This window comes from Taeniopygia guttata, chromosome 7, assembly GCF_048771995.1.
Source record: "Taeniopygia guttata chromosome 7, bTaeGut7.mat, whole genome shotgun sequence".
Lineage (NCBI taxonomy): Eukaryota > Metazoa > Chordata > Aves > Passeriformes > Estrildidae > Taeniopygia > Taeniopygia guttata.
The window spans coordinates 14,968,924-14,983,976 of NC_133032.1; the positions used below are offsets into that span (position 1 = coordinate 14,968,924).

At 38.5% G+C, this 15,053-nt stretch overlaps 1 protein-coding gene across 3 annotated transcripts in view; it reads left to right on the forward strand.

Annotated features, from left to right (window-relative positions):
* CERS6 (ceramide synthase 6) overlaps positions 1–7,611 on the forward strand; it is a 95,990-nt gene extending 88,379 nt beyond the window's left edge. For all 3 annotated transcript variants that reach the window (XM_030277425.4, XM_030277426.4, XM_072932207.1), the window contains one exon: positions 1,989–7,611. In XM_030277425.4, the coding sequence (XP_030133285.1) occupies positions 1,989–2,150 (162 nt within the window). In that variant the 3' untranslated portion in view covers positions 2,151–7,611. The remainder of the gene's footprint in view (positions 1–1,988) is intronic.
* The last annotated feature ends 7,442 nt before the right edge of the window (positions 7,612–15,053 follow it).

Below are 15,053 nucleotides of genomic sequence, written 5' to 3' on the forward strand. Positions count from 1 at the left end.
AGCATCTGCTCTGTCAGCATTCAAGACACACACTTGACATTGTCAATCCTTCACTTTGTAGTTCTAACAATTGCACAGGAGAAAATTGAGACGGTGCAGAGTTAAAGCAGAGTTAGATGCTTGCACTAACACAGTGTCCAGGTTAGAGATGGATATGTATGACATATATACAGAGGATTAATTTTCTTTCAGATCTTAAGTTTCTCACTTGCAATGCCATTCTATTTCTGCAATAAAAATCAGAACTATTTTCACAACACATTACAGATATCTTGCAGGTAAGTACTAAGTACTGCAAGATATGCTGCATTCATATCAGGTTTTAAGTACAAAGACCCTGCTTCATTGCTGCATTTTAAAAACAAAGGGAGCAGATCCCATGTTTAGCAGAACTGGCTACAGCATAGAATCTTATTTTGATTTTTGGCTTTGGGGTAGGACCCTAACAGAAAAATTGGCAGTGAATCTATTAAGAGAATTTAAGTTGATGCAGAATTGTTCAGTTATCTGGTCTGCCATCACATAGATCACACGTGCTCAGTACTGTGTGCTGAGACAATTCTTTTCTGTCTGATAAGGGTATAATTCTAAGTGTATTTCTGCACCACCACCAGCTGCAATATAAAAGTTCTTTTATATGAAAGACATTGAAGCAACCTAATAATTGAAGCTCTGTAAAGTATGGAACCAAATTTCTGACCTCAGATGAAGTCCAGTTTCACAGGTGTCAGAACTGTGGGCTTGCTAGACATTGGCATTAAAAACTTTACTTACTGGGAGCTGTATGGGAACTGTTTTCTTTTTTCACTAGTTCCAAGCAGAATAGTGTCACTCAGGTACTGTGATATTGCAAGAGCAACACTGGGAGCTCCAAAGGCAAATAGCTCTTTCTGAAATGAGAGTGGAATTGTCATGAAGATTTTCCAGAGGAGAGGAGGATTACTGTAAGCAAAAAATTACACACAGTGGCCCTGTTCTTGAAGTGTGCTTAGTTCTTCAGGGAGAAGGCTCACCTTGAGTTTTGCCCCCTTTTATGTTCATTTGCTGTAGTAAAGTCAGCTGTAATTGCCTGATTGTGGCAACCAGTAGATTGATCGTGGATCGATTGTGAAGAAATTGGGATGCTCAGCTATACAAGCAGGAGTAGAAGCAGGCATGAAAATGGCATCCTTAGAGCTGCATGCAGATTAAACTTCAGACCTTTTCCTGTCGATGCTGGTTTTTTATACTACATCTAACGGGCTCTTGCTAGTTTTGGAGATTTTCAAGATTTTTTAAAGAAGTCAGCTGAAAATTAGCAGGAAATCCCTAGCAACTAAGGTCCATCTGTTTCTGAAACACCTTTCCAGTGACAAAATGGGGCTCACAGTTAAATGGTTTCCCTATGTTAGGAACTGAACTGGACTATGTCCACATTTTGCAAGTGCTGTTCTCACCACTTGTCTGAAGTTAGAGACTGGAGTAACCTGGTGTGGTGGATTTTATTTCAAGCAGTACTCATGTCTCATCCTGCAAGCACACAACACTTCCCTGGAGCCATGTGGTCTCCAGTGAGTTGAGAAGTAAGGGGCAGGAAACTGGGTTGAACATTTTGTATTACCAGGTCAAAGAGCAGCACTCCAAATGAAGGACAGGAAATAAAGAGTTAGTAGGAGGGCAGAGGGACTGAGCCTAGGTTGAATTTGGAAGCTTGGATTGTTGTTTACTTCGGTCTGTGCAAAACTCTTTTCCTTGAGCACTTGGCTATACTACCTTCAGTGCACCAGTGCTGAGTTCTCACCCTGCCTTTGCACATGGCATATGTATGTGCAGACATCTGTGTTTGAAATGAGTGCAGGCAGGCAAAGGCAAAGAAGTGTCACAGAGCTGAAATTGCCTTCAAAAGTCAAATTGAAAAAAAAGTGTGAATTCTCTGATTCTCTTGAACCAAAAAGCTGAGATGTTTCCTTACAGTCACCTACTGCCTACTTCTTTTCCACATTCTACAGGTAGCAAAGGATGCCCGAAGTGATGTTGAGTCAAGCTCAGATGAGGAAGAAACAGTACCTCGCTCAAAGGCCCCGCACAGCACTGTCGCCACGAATGGGACCAGCGGTGCCAATGGGACAAACGGGTATCTTACTGGTGCCACTTCCTCAGAGGAGCATTAATCCTTCACTTCAGTCATGAGACATGAACAGAATGAACTGTTTGCTACTGGAAGTAAATTATAAGTTGTGAATACAGTTTATTCATGTATTTCAGCATCAGAAAAAATTAGGAGTATCAAAGCATTCTGATAGCGCACTGCCATATTTCCTGTTTGTGAATGAAGACAGCACACCACTCTGTATACGTAGGCATGCTGTATGTGTATGTAACTGACACAATGGGAGCAGTATTTTCACTTGTATTGTCTGAAATATTATTTATTTTTTATTCTTTTGGGAACTTCTGGACAAAAGGGAATATCCATTCTCAAAGTTTGTGTCTTGGATTCTCGGTAATGGGGAGAGCATTATGCTCATATCTCTTCTGTCCATTCCTTTTGGTTTTGCTGAATCTGCTATAAGTAATAGTTGCTTGATTTGTTACTTACAGTAAGATAGAATATAGCTTTATAGATTTTAGATCTGCTTCAGATATTTTTGCTATCTTTGTCTTTTAAAGTACTGGTTTTGAAATCAAATCACAGTTACTGTTCTTCCAACAATTTGGGAAAAAATGTGGTAATTGTGGGATATTATTTTACGTAATTTAAAATTCAATTTGGTGGTTAATCGCATTAGAAGTAGACTTGATTTGTTGTGCAAATACCCAAAAGCATTGTTGTCAGCACTTAGGATAAATCCATTATTACTTTTTTTTGGCCTTTCAATTTTTGACCTTAACAGATTTTAGCTTTTTGCAGAGATTCCATGTTTCTTCAAATGCACCATTCTGAATCCAGACTTATCTCCTGAAATTGTTCTTGCATGTTCACTCGATTGAGAGCAGGGATGTAATGGAAAAAACAGCAGATTAAAAGTTCATTTCTTCCTCAGACTCAGCTCAGTCTAGGTATTGTTCTTAAAATTATTGCCACTTCCTTGGCAGGGTAAAGAGAGAGAAGGCAGAATATCATACATTACTAAAATTAGTTTATTTCATGTGTGTGAGAACTTGAGCAAAATTCACTTATTATAATTCCTTTGAATGCTCAGCAGTATTTCATCACCTCTACAAATAAAATTAGGGGGTGTCTGTAAAATAATTTTGCATTCCTTTTTCATCCAAGATTTACAAATAGTGTCCCAAAGAAGACATAATAACACCCTAAGTAAACATATTTTTAAACATTTTATACATCCTTCTTCCAGTCTCTAGATCAAAGTTTGATGTAGGATGCTAAGAATCATACAGCTCTTGCTGGACACTCTTCTGTGATTTGTGACAGCAGTGCCAAAAGTAGGCAGGGCTCTTGGGTAACAGACTCTATGCAACCTGCTGTTCAACAGTATTGTGTGTGCACACAGAACCAATGTGCTTATAGACCAAAGATTTACATACACACACTCACTCACACACACACATATATATATAAAATTTAAAAAATAAAAGGAAGAAAAAATAAACAGGGGAAAAAAAATCTCAAGCATATCTTCTACCTACAAAGGGACAAAGGGATTGGAGTGCTGTGTTCAGCTGGAAACCTGAGCCATGGGGTAATTTCTGATTCCTTTCACTATGCAAATAGTAAAATATAGATGGTTTCTGATGCCATAAAACATGTTCAAAGACTCTATTTTATATAGACTTCATTGAAGAAAGTTGTGTTGTCACTTCTTTCTTTTGAAAACTGAGATTTGTCCCATTCTACTGGTCACTATTGAAAACTTCTAAAACTTTTTTTATCCATAGAAACCTCTTGTGTGTTAGGAAAAAGGAGGTGTGCTAAAAGCAAGGTTGAAATGGCATGAATGGAAATAGTACCTCAACTTAGTAAAGAATAAAGGTAAGAAAACTCAGAAATTGTAAATCACAAAAGATCTGTCAGTTCTGCTACCCACAGAGCATCTTTTGAAAAAGCCAGATAACCTTGTAATCCAGCAGCTGCATAGCTTATATGTCCATGAGTATATCTGGGGGAGCAAGGGAGCCTTACTTAAATCTTCTTCTCCCCAGAAAGTTTTTCTGCCTCTGATTTTTTTTCATCTGTCTCCCATGCATTTGATTTCATATCAGTTTCCTGCAGGACAGGTTATACATGTGAAACTATGCTGATTGCAATATAAAGTATCCTATCTATGGTGTTTGCAGCTGTGTAGTAATTACTGCAAAGATGATGCCAAGATTTTAAAATAAAACCATCCTGGGGTCAATTAAATTAAGATTATACTTTATGAAATCTGACCTGCTAAAATAGAAATGGAGAATATAAATTTAAACACACCTCTTTCATGGTGTTGGTTACCACCTCCATTGAACCATTTCCCTTCTGCAAAGATGGTTACACAAATGGCATTCTGGCAAAATATTTTGTCTTACATGAGAACAGAATGTTGCTCTGAACTGTCAACATGCACAACATAGACCACATGCTGCAATGTTGGTAATACCAGGGCATAAAGCAGTCCCCAGCAACAATCCTGGTGCCAGAGGTCTTTAGTCCCTGTTGGTCCTCTTTAGCAATGTTCTGTAATGTTCATTCAGATGTAGAGTCAAGGCTACAACCCTTGAGATGATTTACCATCACTACATATGCTGTTAGGGTATCACAGAATCATGGAATGTTAAGGGTTTGAGGGGACCTTGCAGATCATCTAGTCCCAACTCCCTGCCATGAGCAGGGACACTTCACAGTAGACCAGGTTGCTCAAGACCTTGAACACTGCCAAGACTGGGGCATCCACGGCTTCCCTGGGCAAGTTGTTCAGTATTTTACCACCCCTGAAGTAAAGAATTTCTTTCTAAAGCTAACCTAAACTTTTCTCCTTTTTGCTCCAATCCTCTTACCAACTTCATGGCCCTTCTCTGGACATGCTCCAACAGTTATATGTCCTTCTTATGTTGGGGACACCAGAGCTGGCTGCAGTACTCTGGATGGAGTCTCACGAGAGCAGAGGGACAGAATCCCCTCCCCTGCCCTGCTGCCCACACTCCTGTGGATGCAGCCCAGGATACTTTTGGCTTTCTGGGCTGCGAGTGCACACTGATGGCTCATGTTGAGTTTTTCACCAACCATCACTCCCAAGTCTCTCCACAGGGTTGCTCTCAGCCACGTCTCCACCAAGGAGTGCCTGGGATTGCCACAGCCCAGGAGTAGGACTTTGCACCTGGCTTGCTTGAGCTTCATGAGGTTTCCTTCATTCTCTCTCTCAAGCCTATCAGGGTCCCTTGTTCCCCACTGTTAAATGGTGCATCTGGGATTGAAACTCTTCCTTTGAGGTTTAAATTCAGTTACATCTGTGTGATATGCTAAAGCATGGATGCAGTTACCTTGGTTCAGCTAAAACCCAGTGACATGCTTATCCCCTATAATCCTGGCTTTTTGGAGTCTGTTCTTAGCAGTCTAGGATAAACTTCATACAGGTATGTCTGGAAAGTGAGGTAAGACACAAATGATAAATTTGGGGAAACAGGATAAGAGGAAGCCTTAAGAACTTTCCCAACCTTTGCTAAACAATGACTGATCTTTCAAGCTAGAGGTTTATTATAAAAATTACAAATTCACACTTTTTTTTTGTCTCTAGGAGGAAGGACCAAGTGATTAGACATGGCAGTGTGCTTTAATTCATCGTTTCAACTAATGGGTGTGAAAACTTTGGCTTTATCTTCCACTCTGCAGAGAAAATGCCATGCAATTGTTTCCTTTTTCATTTGAATTTGATTGCTTTTCTGGTTAAGAGCTTTGCAAGGTGCATTTGGAGGTCATTGAGTATTTAGAGGCTAATTGCACATATTTTAGAAGATTGACTGAAATTATTCTCATGGTTCATGGTAAATGTGAGGCTTTAAAAGGTTCTGTATATTCACACCTTTTGTAGAATTGTAATTTAGTAATTCTAGAAATGAGAGTTTGTATAACCTCTCTGTCTTTGAGTTCTATGCTCCTTGTTTATAGTACAGTACATGACACAGTGGTTGAGATGTCAGAGTAGAAAACTGAGGAAATTAGAGTTTATTAGTAAATAGTAAGAATTTGTCTTCTCTCCTAGACAGCCCAGATTACAGTAAAACAAGATTCAGGTTACCCTTTGTGTACTGTTCCCATATTGGCATATTTTGTATCAAAAGAAAAATACATGGTGGGTTTATGGTTTTGTTTGGTGGTTTTTCATAAAGAAGAACATTGCAGAGAATGGTAAAAATACCTGATCAAAAAACAAGAGTGCCAATGCCCAGTGCTTTTTCTGAGACCCGAGTACATGCACTAAAGCTTTGCTTACAGTGGAATGATTCTTGTCTTAAATCTGTATCCGATTCAGGTGAAAATCACTTCCTGCTTCTGAACAGGACATGAGGGTGAAAGCTGTGACCCTGCAGCACACACCCCTGGTGATCCATGCTGGTTGATTGAGACACTCTGTGTTTTACACAGAGTGCTCTAGTAGGAAGCCTAATGCCCATTTCATTCATTTTCTCATTACCACAGCCTTCTGTATCTCAGAGAAATATGGGCTACTATTGGTTTTATACAGCTGATGCTTTGGTATTTTCTTAATCTCTTTGCTACAACTCATTTTTGTACGTCTCCTATTGTCTACTTCCTGTGAGATATGTGGGAGAGGAGTATTAAATACTTTTTACCCTTCTAGTAATGTGGACCCTCTTAGGCCTAACTTCAGTGTTCTGCAAACTACAGTTGCCTTTAAACCATGAAGCAAAACCAGTTTGTATTATTTGTTTTGACTGGTTTTGATTTGGAACAGAGACCTAATGGGAACTTCAGTAAGACATTATTCTTTTTTTCCCTTTTCTTTTAAAAAGCTCTAGTGGAGGTTTGCAAAGGTGATGTACATGTACCGCCTTTACACTGTAAAGATTTCTGATTGTAGTTGCAATGAAAACACAGTGTTTGAGTGTGTCTCTACAGACTTCTCTATCTTTGAAATTGCTTTCAATTAAAAAACTGGAGGAAATACCATGAAAGGATGTTTTGGAGTCATGTCAATGGTCACATGTGTCAGACAAAAGGCAAAAAATATTGTCTTACATGACTTAAAAGAGGTGCAACAAAACACATTTTCTGGCTTCTGCTGAGCTTCAGCTTTTTGCTGTTCTGGGGTTTACCTTTACACAAGCTCTCATACCATACTGTGCATGTCGACTGCTGCAAGTCAGGGTGAGGCAAATGACACATTTTCACCTGTGTTTTCATGAAAATCCTGTGCTTGAGCAACTCTTTCAGAAATGTGGTGATGTGTAGGAACTCTACTGTTCTGGATACAGTGATGCACTAGCTAGAAGTCCTTTCATGTATAGCTATTGTGTGGAACTTTGGGAGTTATTTTGTCTTTTATTTGACTGGGTTTGGGGTTTTTTCTAATATGGAGAATAATTATTCCTCATAAAATCTCTGGAACCAACCAGTATTGTGGGCTATTTTAATTTGGAGACAGTTTCATAATAAACATAAGTATTAGAAATGTAGATTTTGTTTTCTTATTTCTTCTGTGAGATGCAGACAATGTTTTCCTTTGTTTTAGCTCAAAGATTGATACCCACGCTGTAGACTCCAACACTCTTTGGACAGATCCAAGTATGTCTTTGCTGTGTTCATCACTGCAGTACTTTATGTTATTTCTTGTATGAAACTGTTTGTAACAGGAAGTGGTGGAAGATTAAGTTCTCTCTATACAAACGAAATATTTTCATTACCAAAAAAAGGATATATTTTTCAAGGATTTAAACATCAAAATTTTTCATGGTAATAACTCCTGAATGTCCAGCCAGGCCCACTTTGGAAAAGATGTCTTTTTTCAGTCCAGATGAGCAGAGTTTCTATAGAAATACACATTCAGATGTTTTCTTTTAGGCAAAACTGTCACTCAGCAAAGCACCACCTACTAACCTCTTGTGGAAGTGAGAGAAAAGAGCCACGCTTGGGAGTGGCTCTCCTAAGGAAAAGCTGCAGCTCACCAGAGTAAAGCCTACAAAACACCATTATCAGGCAGGCTCTGGTGCACCATTAAAAGATGACGAGGAAGTATTTAGAAATGGGATGCCTGAAAAAATTCTGGTAACTTCAGCAGGAAATTTAGGCAACAGTTCTGATAACACAAGTATCAGTCATATAGGGATCTTCACACATGAGTTGAAGTTTTACCACTGAAGAGAAGTAAACCTGGGGATTTGCATTGTGTTAAAAAACTGTAGATCTTTAGCAATTGTAGTTGTTAATATGGCTCTGTGATAATATATAGACTCTTGTGTTACATTTAATATAGCATTTCAGTTCATGTTTATTGAAGGTATTTCTGAAGAGATTTACTTATGTGGAATATTGTCCAGTGATATGTGTAATGTCTTTTGCTCCCTATGCCACATTAACTTATGTAGCACAAGGGAGAGCCAATGTGTGCAGAACACAGCTCAGGATAACAAGATAAAGAGCAAGACCTTTATGTTCTGGCTCTAAGTCTGTAAAGGACCCTTTGTACAGGGAAACAGTGGCTCTCAGAGGACAGCAGGAGGTCTGCTGCTTCAGGAGAGTTAGAAGGCAGTGACACAATTTCCTGTAGATGTAGAAGGTGAGTGAAGGGAATCCAAATGTGTAGCTGTACCAGATGAGCAAATTTCTGCGTGACTCAGTAGCTCATCATGCTGTGATGGACAGAGTTTGGGAGCTTATGTGGAGGGAAGCTAGTCCCAGCTCTGCTAGTGTGAGTGGAGGGTTCTTGTTTCCCTAAGTTGTGCTGGGATTTTTGGTCTTTTTGGTGATTCATTCTGCTGCAGCTAGTCCTGGACAGATTTTACACTGTCTACTCTAGTCAGCCAGTAGCCTTCTTACACGGCTTAAGTGGGTTTCACAGAAGAGGATGACAGTTTGTCTTTTATGCCCAGCTTCTCCAGCACCAAGTCTGCCAAACCAGTGATGATTCTTGTAGAGGGATTTCTTAAATGCAGAGTTGTGTGCAACACTGACATGTTCCTAAGGTTCTGACTTTCAAAGGTAATTGTTTACATGTAAACTGTTAGCTTTTAGTCTCAAAGTGCAATATAAAAATAAGTATTAGAAGTTGAGTATTGTAGGTTTTGTAAGAGCAACATGACCTACTTGTAATGTTACTGCGATAGTTCGGTGACCAGATGAAAAGGTAATGTACTCTTTTAAGCTACTGGCTGGCAACATATATTTACATTCCTGAATTAATGCTCTTTTGTAGACATCTGAAAAACACCATAGTGGGTGGGTTTTTTTATACTTTTTAAACACTTCGAAGTGTAAGGTACTCTTCCCTAGAAAATACTGTGCAGGATATTTCTTAATTTTTTAGAACAACCAAGCAAAAGTCCCTGCACAACTGCCACATTTCTTGCATATTTACAACAACTTTTTGCAATCTCCCCTCACAAAATCCTGAAATCCAAAAATGAAATGTGATCCTTTCTTAATTAAACTTGTGTCAGCTTTCTCACATTAATCTAACTAGCACTTTTATGTCCTGTTTCTGAGCCTATCATGAAGATAACCTCACCTTTTAATTCCCAGTAATGGTAATTTTAATTACTCTTGGTCCCCTAAGGTATCTTTGAAAGAGCTGCTTCCCATCAGAAAGGCTTGCTTTTTCATAGTTACTTTTGCTTATTCCATTTAGGCTTAATTTAAACTTAAATCATCCGAAGCATTTAGGTGTTCCTGGTTCTCATTTTTATATGTGGTTTCTCATGGAACTATCTCCCAAGTGAGATCACTGCCCATAGCTGTTACTTTATGGGACAGTCTAATCATATTTCAGTTCCAGAAAAGGATTTGCATGTAAATAGTCTAGCTCAGTTACAGGTCCAACATTTGGTCCTTCAGCAACGCTGAGGAAGTGATGACCCAAGTTGTGGCACCCCCTGGACAAGTTGTGGATGTAAACAACAGCCAGGACTGCTGTCCAGACTAGAAGCAGGTGCCTTTTCACATTATTTTTGTAAATAACTGTTTCACTTTAATACCAATTTCCTACTAACTTAATCTCATTTTTTCTAAGGCTTTTTGTTAAGGAGCATGTGAACCATTGAGATTACATCCATTATAGTTGAGCTGTGATGGTCTGCCCTACTTTTGCAACTTGTCCAAGCATCCAGCAAAAACACAGCTGTTTTACATAGAAGAACTCCCCTATAAGATTTGACAGGTAACTATTATAGACTGCTAACTGTATTATTTGGGAGAAGAATGGGTTGCTAATAGCAAAGGGAAATAGCAGGAGCAGTTGGGAACAGTAAACCATCTTATGTAAATTGTATTCACATTGACTGTGGATTTCATATTTTGTTTCAATGGATGCCATTAACACAAGATTTAGTAAAGGTGAACCCTATTTTACTACTGTCCCAAGCAGACTGTCAGAACTGTGGACTAACCTTAGAGAAGGTTGGAGCCTAAAAGGATGGGTAATTGCTGCAGAGTTGCAGTTGACAGCATTGAGAATTGCATGCCAGAAGAGGATTTTCCTCTTTCCTTTAGAAACATGAGTTTATCGGATGGCTTATTACCTTTGCAATAAGTGTAGGAAAATACAGGCCAGTAAGTCATGCTGATACAATACTAAAAAAATAAAATTACCGATTTGCTGTGTTGTCTTTCCATTATGAGGTTGTATCATACATGGAGTTAAACAAGCAAAATTCTTTCATTAGCTTTGCATGGGAAGATAAGTATTAGTTGTTTGCCTATGAGGTAAGCATTTACATTAATGTATTGTGCTGTAACTTAGCTAGTTAACCACCCGTTAGGTCACCTGTCACTTCGACCTATTGCTACCTTAGCCAAAAGGTTCAAGGTATGCTGTCTTCTCTGAAAAGCCTGGATTTCTTTGTAGTAGTTGCAATTGCTATCAGTATGAAGTGTAGCATGCTTCTAAATCAAAATAGTGATACACAGCTGGTGTTCTAACAGACCTGTTTCTCTGCCCAGCCAGTTATTCCAGCTGAAGCTGTGGTGTAGAAGATAATGGATAATGAAGAACTGAGGCCACGATCCAGTAGCCAGTGCAAAATAATCCATTGAGGCAAGTCAGTCAAAGAGCATGTTTCCACATAGAGTTATCCATCAGTCACAAAACAGGTGAGTCAGTAGCAATTTGCATTGTTCAACATGCTGGGACTGAAGAGGAAGAAAATCACACTGAGGCTAATTGTATCTTATTTCAATTAATCCCTTCAGTGCATAACTACTTATATATATATCTATAAAAATGTCATATGAAAAACCACCACACACTTGCATGACTAAACACTATTTTTAGCTTCTGCCAGTCTCCCCAACAACTTTTGAATGTGTTGCTCACAATTAGTTCAAATTTGAAAAGAAGATTGTGTGGCAATTATCCCTGTCCATATAATGTACTTAGAGTCAGCAGTCAGGTACAGGGAGAGAACCACAGATAAATGCACTGGACCAAGAACAGGCAGGGTGCAACTGGTGTCCTGCAGCTTTAGCAGCAGCAAAGCAGGAGCCAAACTGGCATAACTCAGGAGTGGCTTTATGGCTCTGATCCTTAGACTATAAAGAAGAGCTGAATACCACAGTGAAGAGAATGGCACTGTTCAAGGACAAACCCACAGATCTGTAGGAAATCAGGCTTCATTGCCTCTGCTTCTGTTGCAACAACTTATTTATAAACTCAAGACTCTAAAGGGGTCTCTGTGTCTAGAGCTGTCAGAGTAATTAGGGATAATATGGATAAAAAGAACGTAGTGTCACTATCTGGCAGTCAGAGCCATTCCTCCCAACCCTTCAGGCATACAATGCTGTTTTAGCAGCAATGCCTCATATAACTGAATTGCAGCTATTGCTTTCAAAAAGGTAAGACTAATACCACAGTCATTTAGTATAACTTATTCACACAGTTAAAATACAGACTCTTACTTTGCCTGTGGGACTGATTTATGCATGCATATCTTTGTTATGTCAAGTTCCACAAGCCTTTTAAAAAGTTATAAATCACAAGTGAGTTCATGGCAATGTTACGGTATTACAATGACAAAACTAATTTAGACAATTTCAAGGTACTGAATAAATTCAGTTTAATTGACATATTAGAGAAGATAGTATGACACAAGCATAGCATAACTTTCATGTCTTTTTATTTTCACAAATGTAGCCAATACTTGTTTGTTTGCTTTTCAATATACATCTAACAAGATCCAAGAGTAACTACCTCCACTCTTGTTTGAATAGGTGTGTAAAAGAACTGTTCTGTTAGCAGGGCTCTCACAGTAATTTGATTTATATTAAAATCTGACCTCCAAGTAACATACAAACAATAATGATTTAATATTTAATACATATGCTATTAACATTTAATATTACTTTGTCTTCCCGGAAGTCTTTAAATTCATAGGGTGTTTCCAGTATCTCATAAATTCAACACTCTTCCCCAAGATTTTTACAAATGAGATAAATTTGATGAGGTGCTGAGCACCAGTACATCAGCAGTTTACTGTATGGTCAGCATTAGTTCATGGCCCATGCATTTCAGACTTGACCCTTGGTAACTAAGTATTGGTCAGCACTTTGAAAGGGAAAGCAAATGTTCAGCATTGGGCAAAGTGATTTATGAAAAAAGCCTTTACTGACCTCCATTAAAATCTATGTCTGCCTTAAGATCCTGCTAATAAAATGGAGCACCAGCATTAGGATTGTGTGTCACAGCCTCTAAGCTGCATACTGCTTTTGAGCTCAAGAGCTTTCCCTCATGCTCTTTGGGACATTTCAGTCTGTATCTGTGTACTATCCATCACACAGGCTTCCCCACAGCTGAATCTGCTGGGTCAGTCTATTGTGTTATCCTAGTTGTCTTCTCTATTATTTGATATCACTGTATTGTGAAGCTTCATAACAAACAGAAAATAGAACAGTCCAAATTATCACAGATCCAGGTGTGTGGCATCCTATAAGCACTAAGTGCACACTTAAAACAAAGGTTTTAAAATGTCAAGACAAATCTTTCACTATAATGAGGCTGTTTCATGGAAGTCACAGGCCAGTTTTACTCATATTCTAGAATAAGTAAAGAAGCACATGTATTGTATACACATTCCTAGCTTTAACCCACTTTTGGAATGCCTGGCTCTGTTTTAGTGGAACTAAGGTCTCTGATTTGCTCTGGCAAATATAAGCAGGCACATTATTCTAGCTCCAAAAGGAGTTGTAAAGGTTTATATTACACACAATAAATATTCCAAACTTCTTGCTTAGGCATACGCACAGAACATTTACAACCAGGCACATCATATTCTCTAGATAATTTCATCATATTATTTAGATACTTTCTAAGAATGTATATTCCAATAAAGTAGTTGTCACATATTTTATGTTCTGTGTATAGCAATCTTGACAAATTCATTTTATCACCAACTACTTATGTCTGCGATTAACAAGAAAAGAAAATGGCACAATAAGTTTGAACATCTGTCTTCATTACTCAAAGCATTTCAGTTTCTTTCTCCCATGAACATGATCAGATCACAAGTGTTACAGAGGGTGTCTGAGCAAAACATACACCCTTAATGATTAAACAGCTCCATTTGAAATCATGGAAATGATGAGGTCGTGTTCTGCCTTTTTGCTTTCATACTACAGCTGTAAACCATTTGGTTGAGCATCCTGAAGCCTCCTTTCAGAGCGGCTCGGCACAGACAGGTGAAGTAGGGCAAGGGTATGCTTCAAAATGAACAGTCATTCTGGATGTGAGGGCAATGCCCTTAGTGAGAAGCCAGAAGGGACAGGCTTTTCCCCAGGGATGGTAAAGGCTTCTGGACAAGGAAGAGATGCCAACAGCAGCCATAATGCCTCAAGAGATGACACAAGTGGGAAGTGCACAGCTGGCTCAATACACTTTTTAAACTCCTGGCTAATCTACTGCCGTCCTTAAAATGCCTACAGCATTCTCTTAGTGGTAGAAGCAATTAGTTGAAAGAAATACCTGCAACTTAAATCCTGTTAATCTGATTGAAAAGGAAGCAAATCCACTAATGAACAATGAGACCCCTGAAGTCAGGTTCCCATCCCTCGCCTCTTTGTACCATTGCCAGTTACAGAATTCTCAGAGAGGACACAGGGTTAATCCTGAGAAAGGACACAAAGCATAAACTGAGGATTTGTTTTATTTGAGGTGTCATTATAGTAATGCTTAGTAATTCTCTGCTGCCATTCTGTTCCAAAATTGCAGTCTAATCAGTTGGCACCTTTACCTTTCTTACTGTTCTTTGTGTATAACTGGCTGTAACACAAGAAAAAAAATCAATAGGACACACCAAGGAAAATGATGCACTATTTAGAAAACAGCAAATTATGCCCTATAGGGAAGAAGAAATGGAAGGTTATCTCATTTACTTTTTTTTGTTAAGTTGTGCTCCTAGAAGATGAGGGTGTAGTCTGTGGTGCATCCATCAAGCTATATGGTTAAGTTTAGACAAACCAAATTATTTAAAATACAGTGCACATGTGACTGAGAAATATTCCCAACTGTACTAAGAATATCTTTTCAGATCAGATAATATCTGATCACCAGATTTAAACATGCCTAAATGACTAGGTCATACATATTAGTTTTTGATTCACTAGAATATCTAGGACTGAACTTAGTCAAGACTTTATTTGAACTACGGTATATTATCAAATGAAGCATTTTCTTTCTTGTTGCAACAGTCCTTTTAAATATTCTGTAAAAATGAAAACAGTTTACAGGATAGAAAAAGAACATTTTCAATCAAAGCTGAGCATTGTGGTAATAATAGTCTTCTTGATAAGATGCAAAATACACACATGATTTATCTGTCACCACTCTATTTCATACTTGAATACATTATACTTCATTGTACTTTAATACATGATACAGTGTAATATAGGCTTTGCCATGTCAAAAGATTTCCAA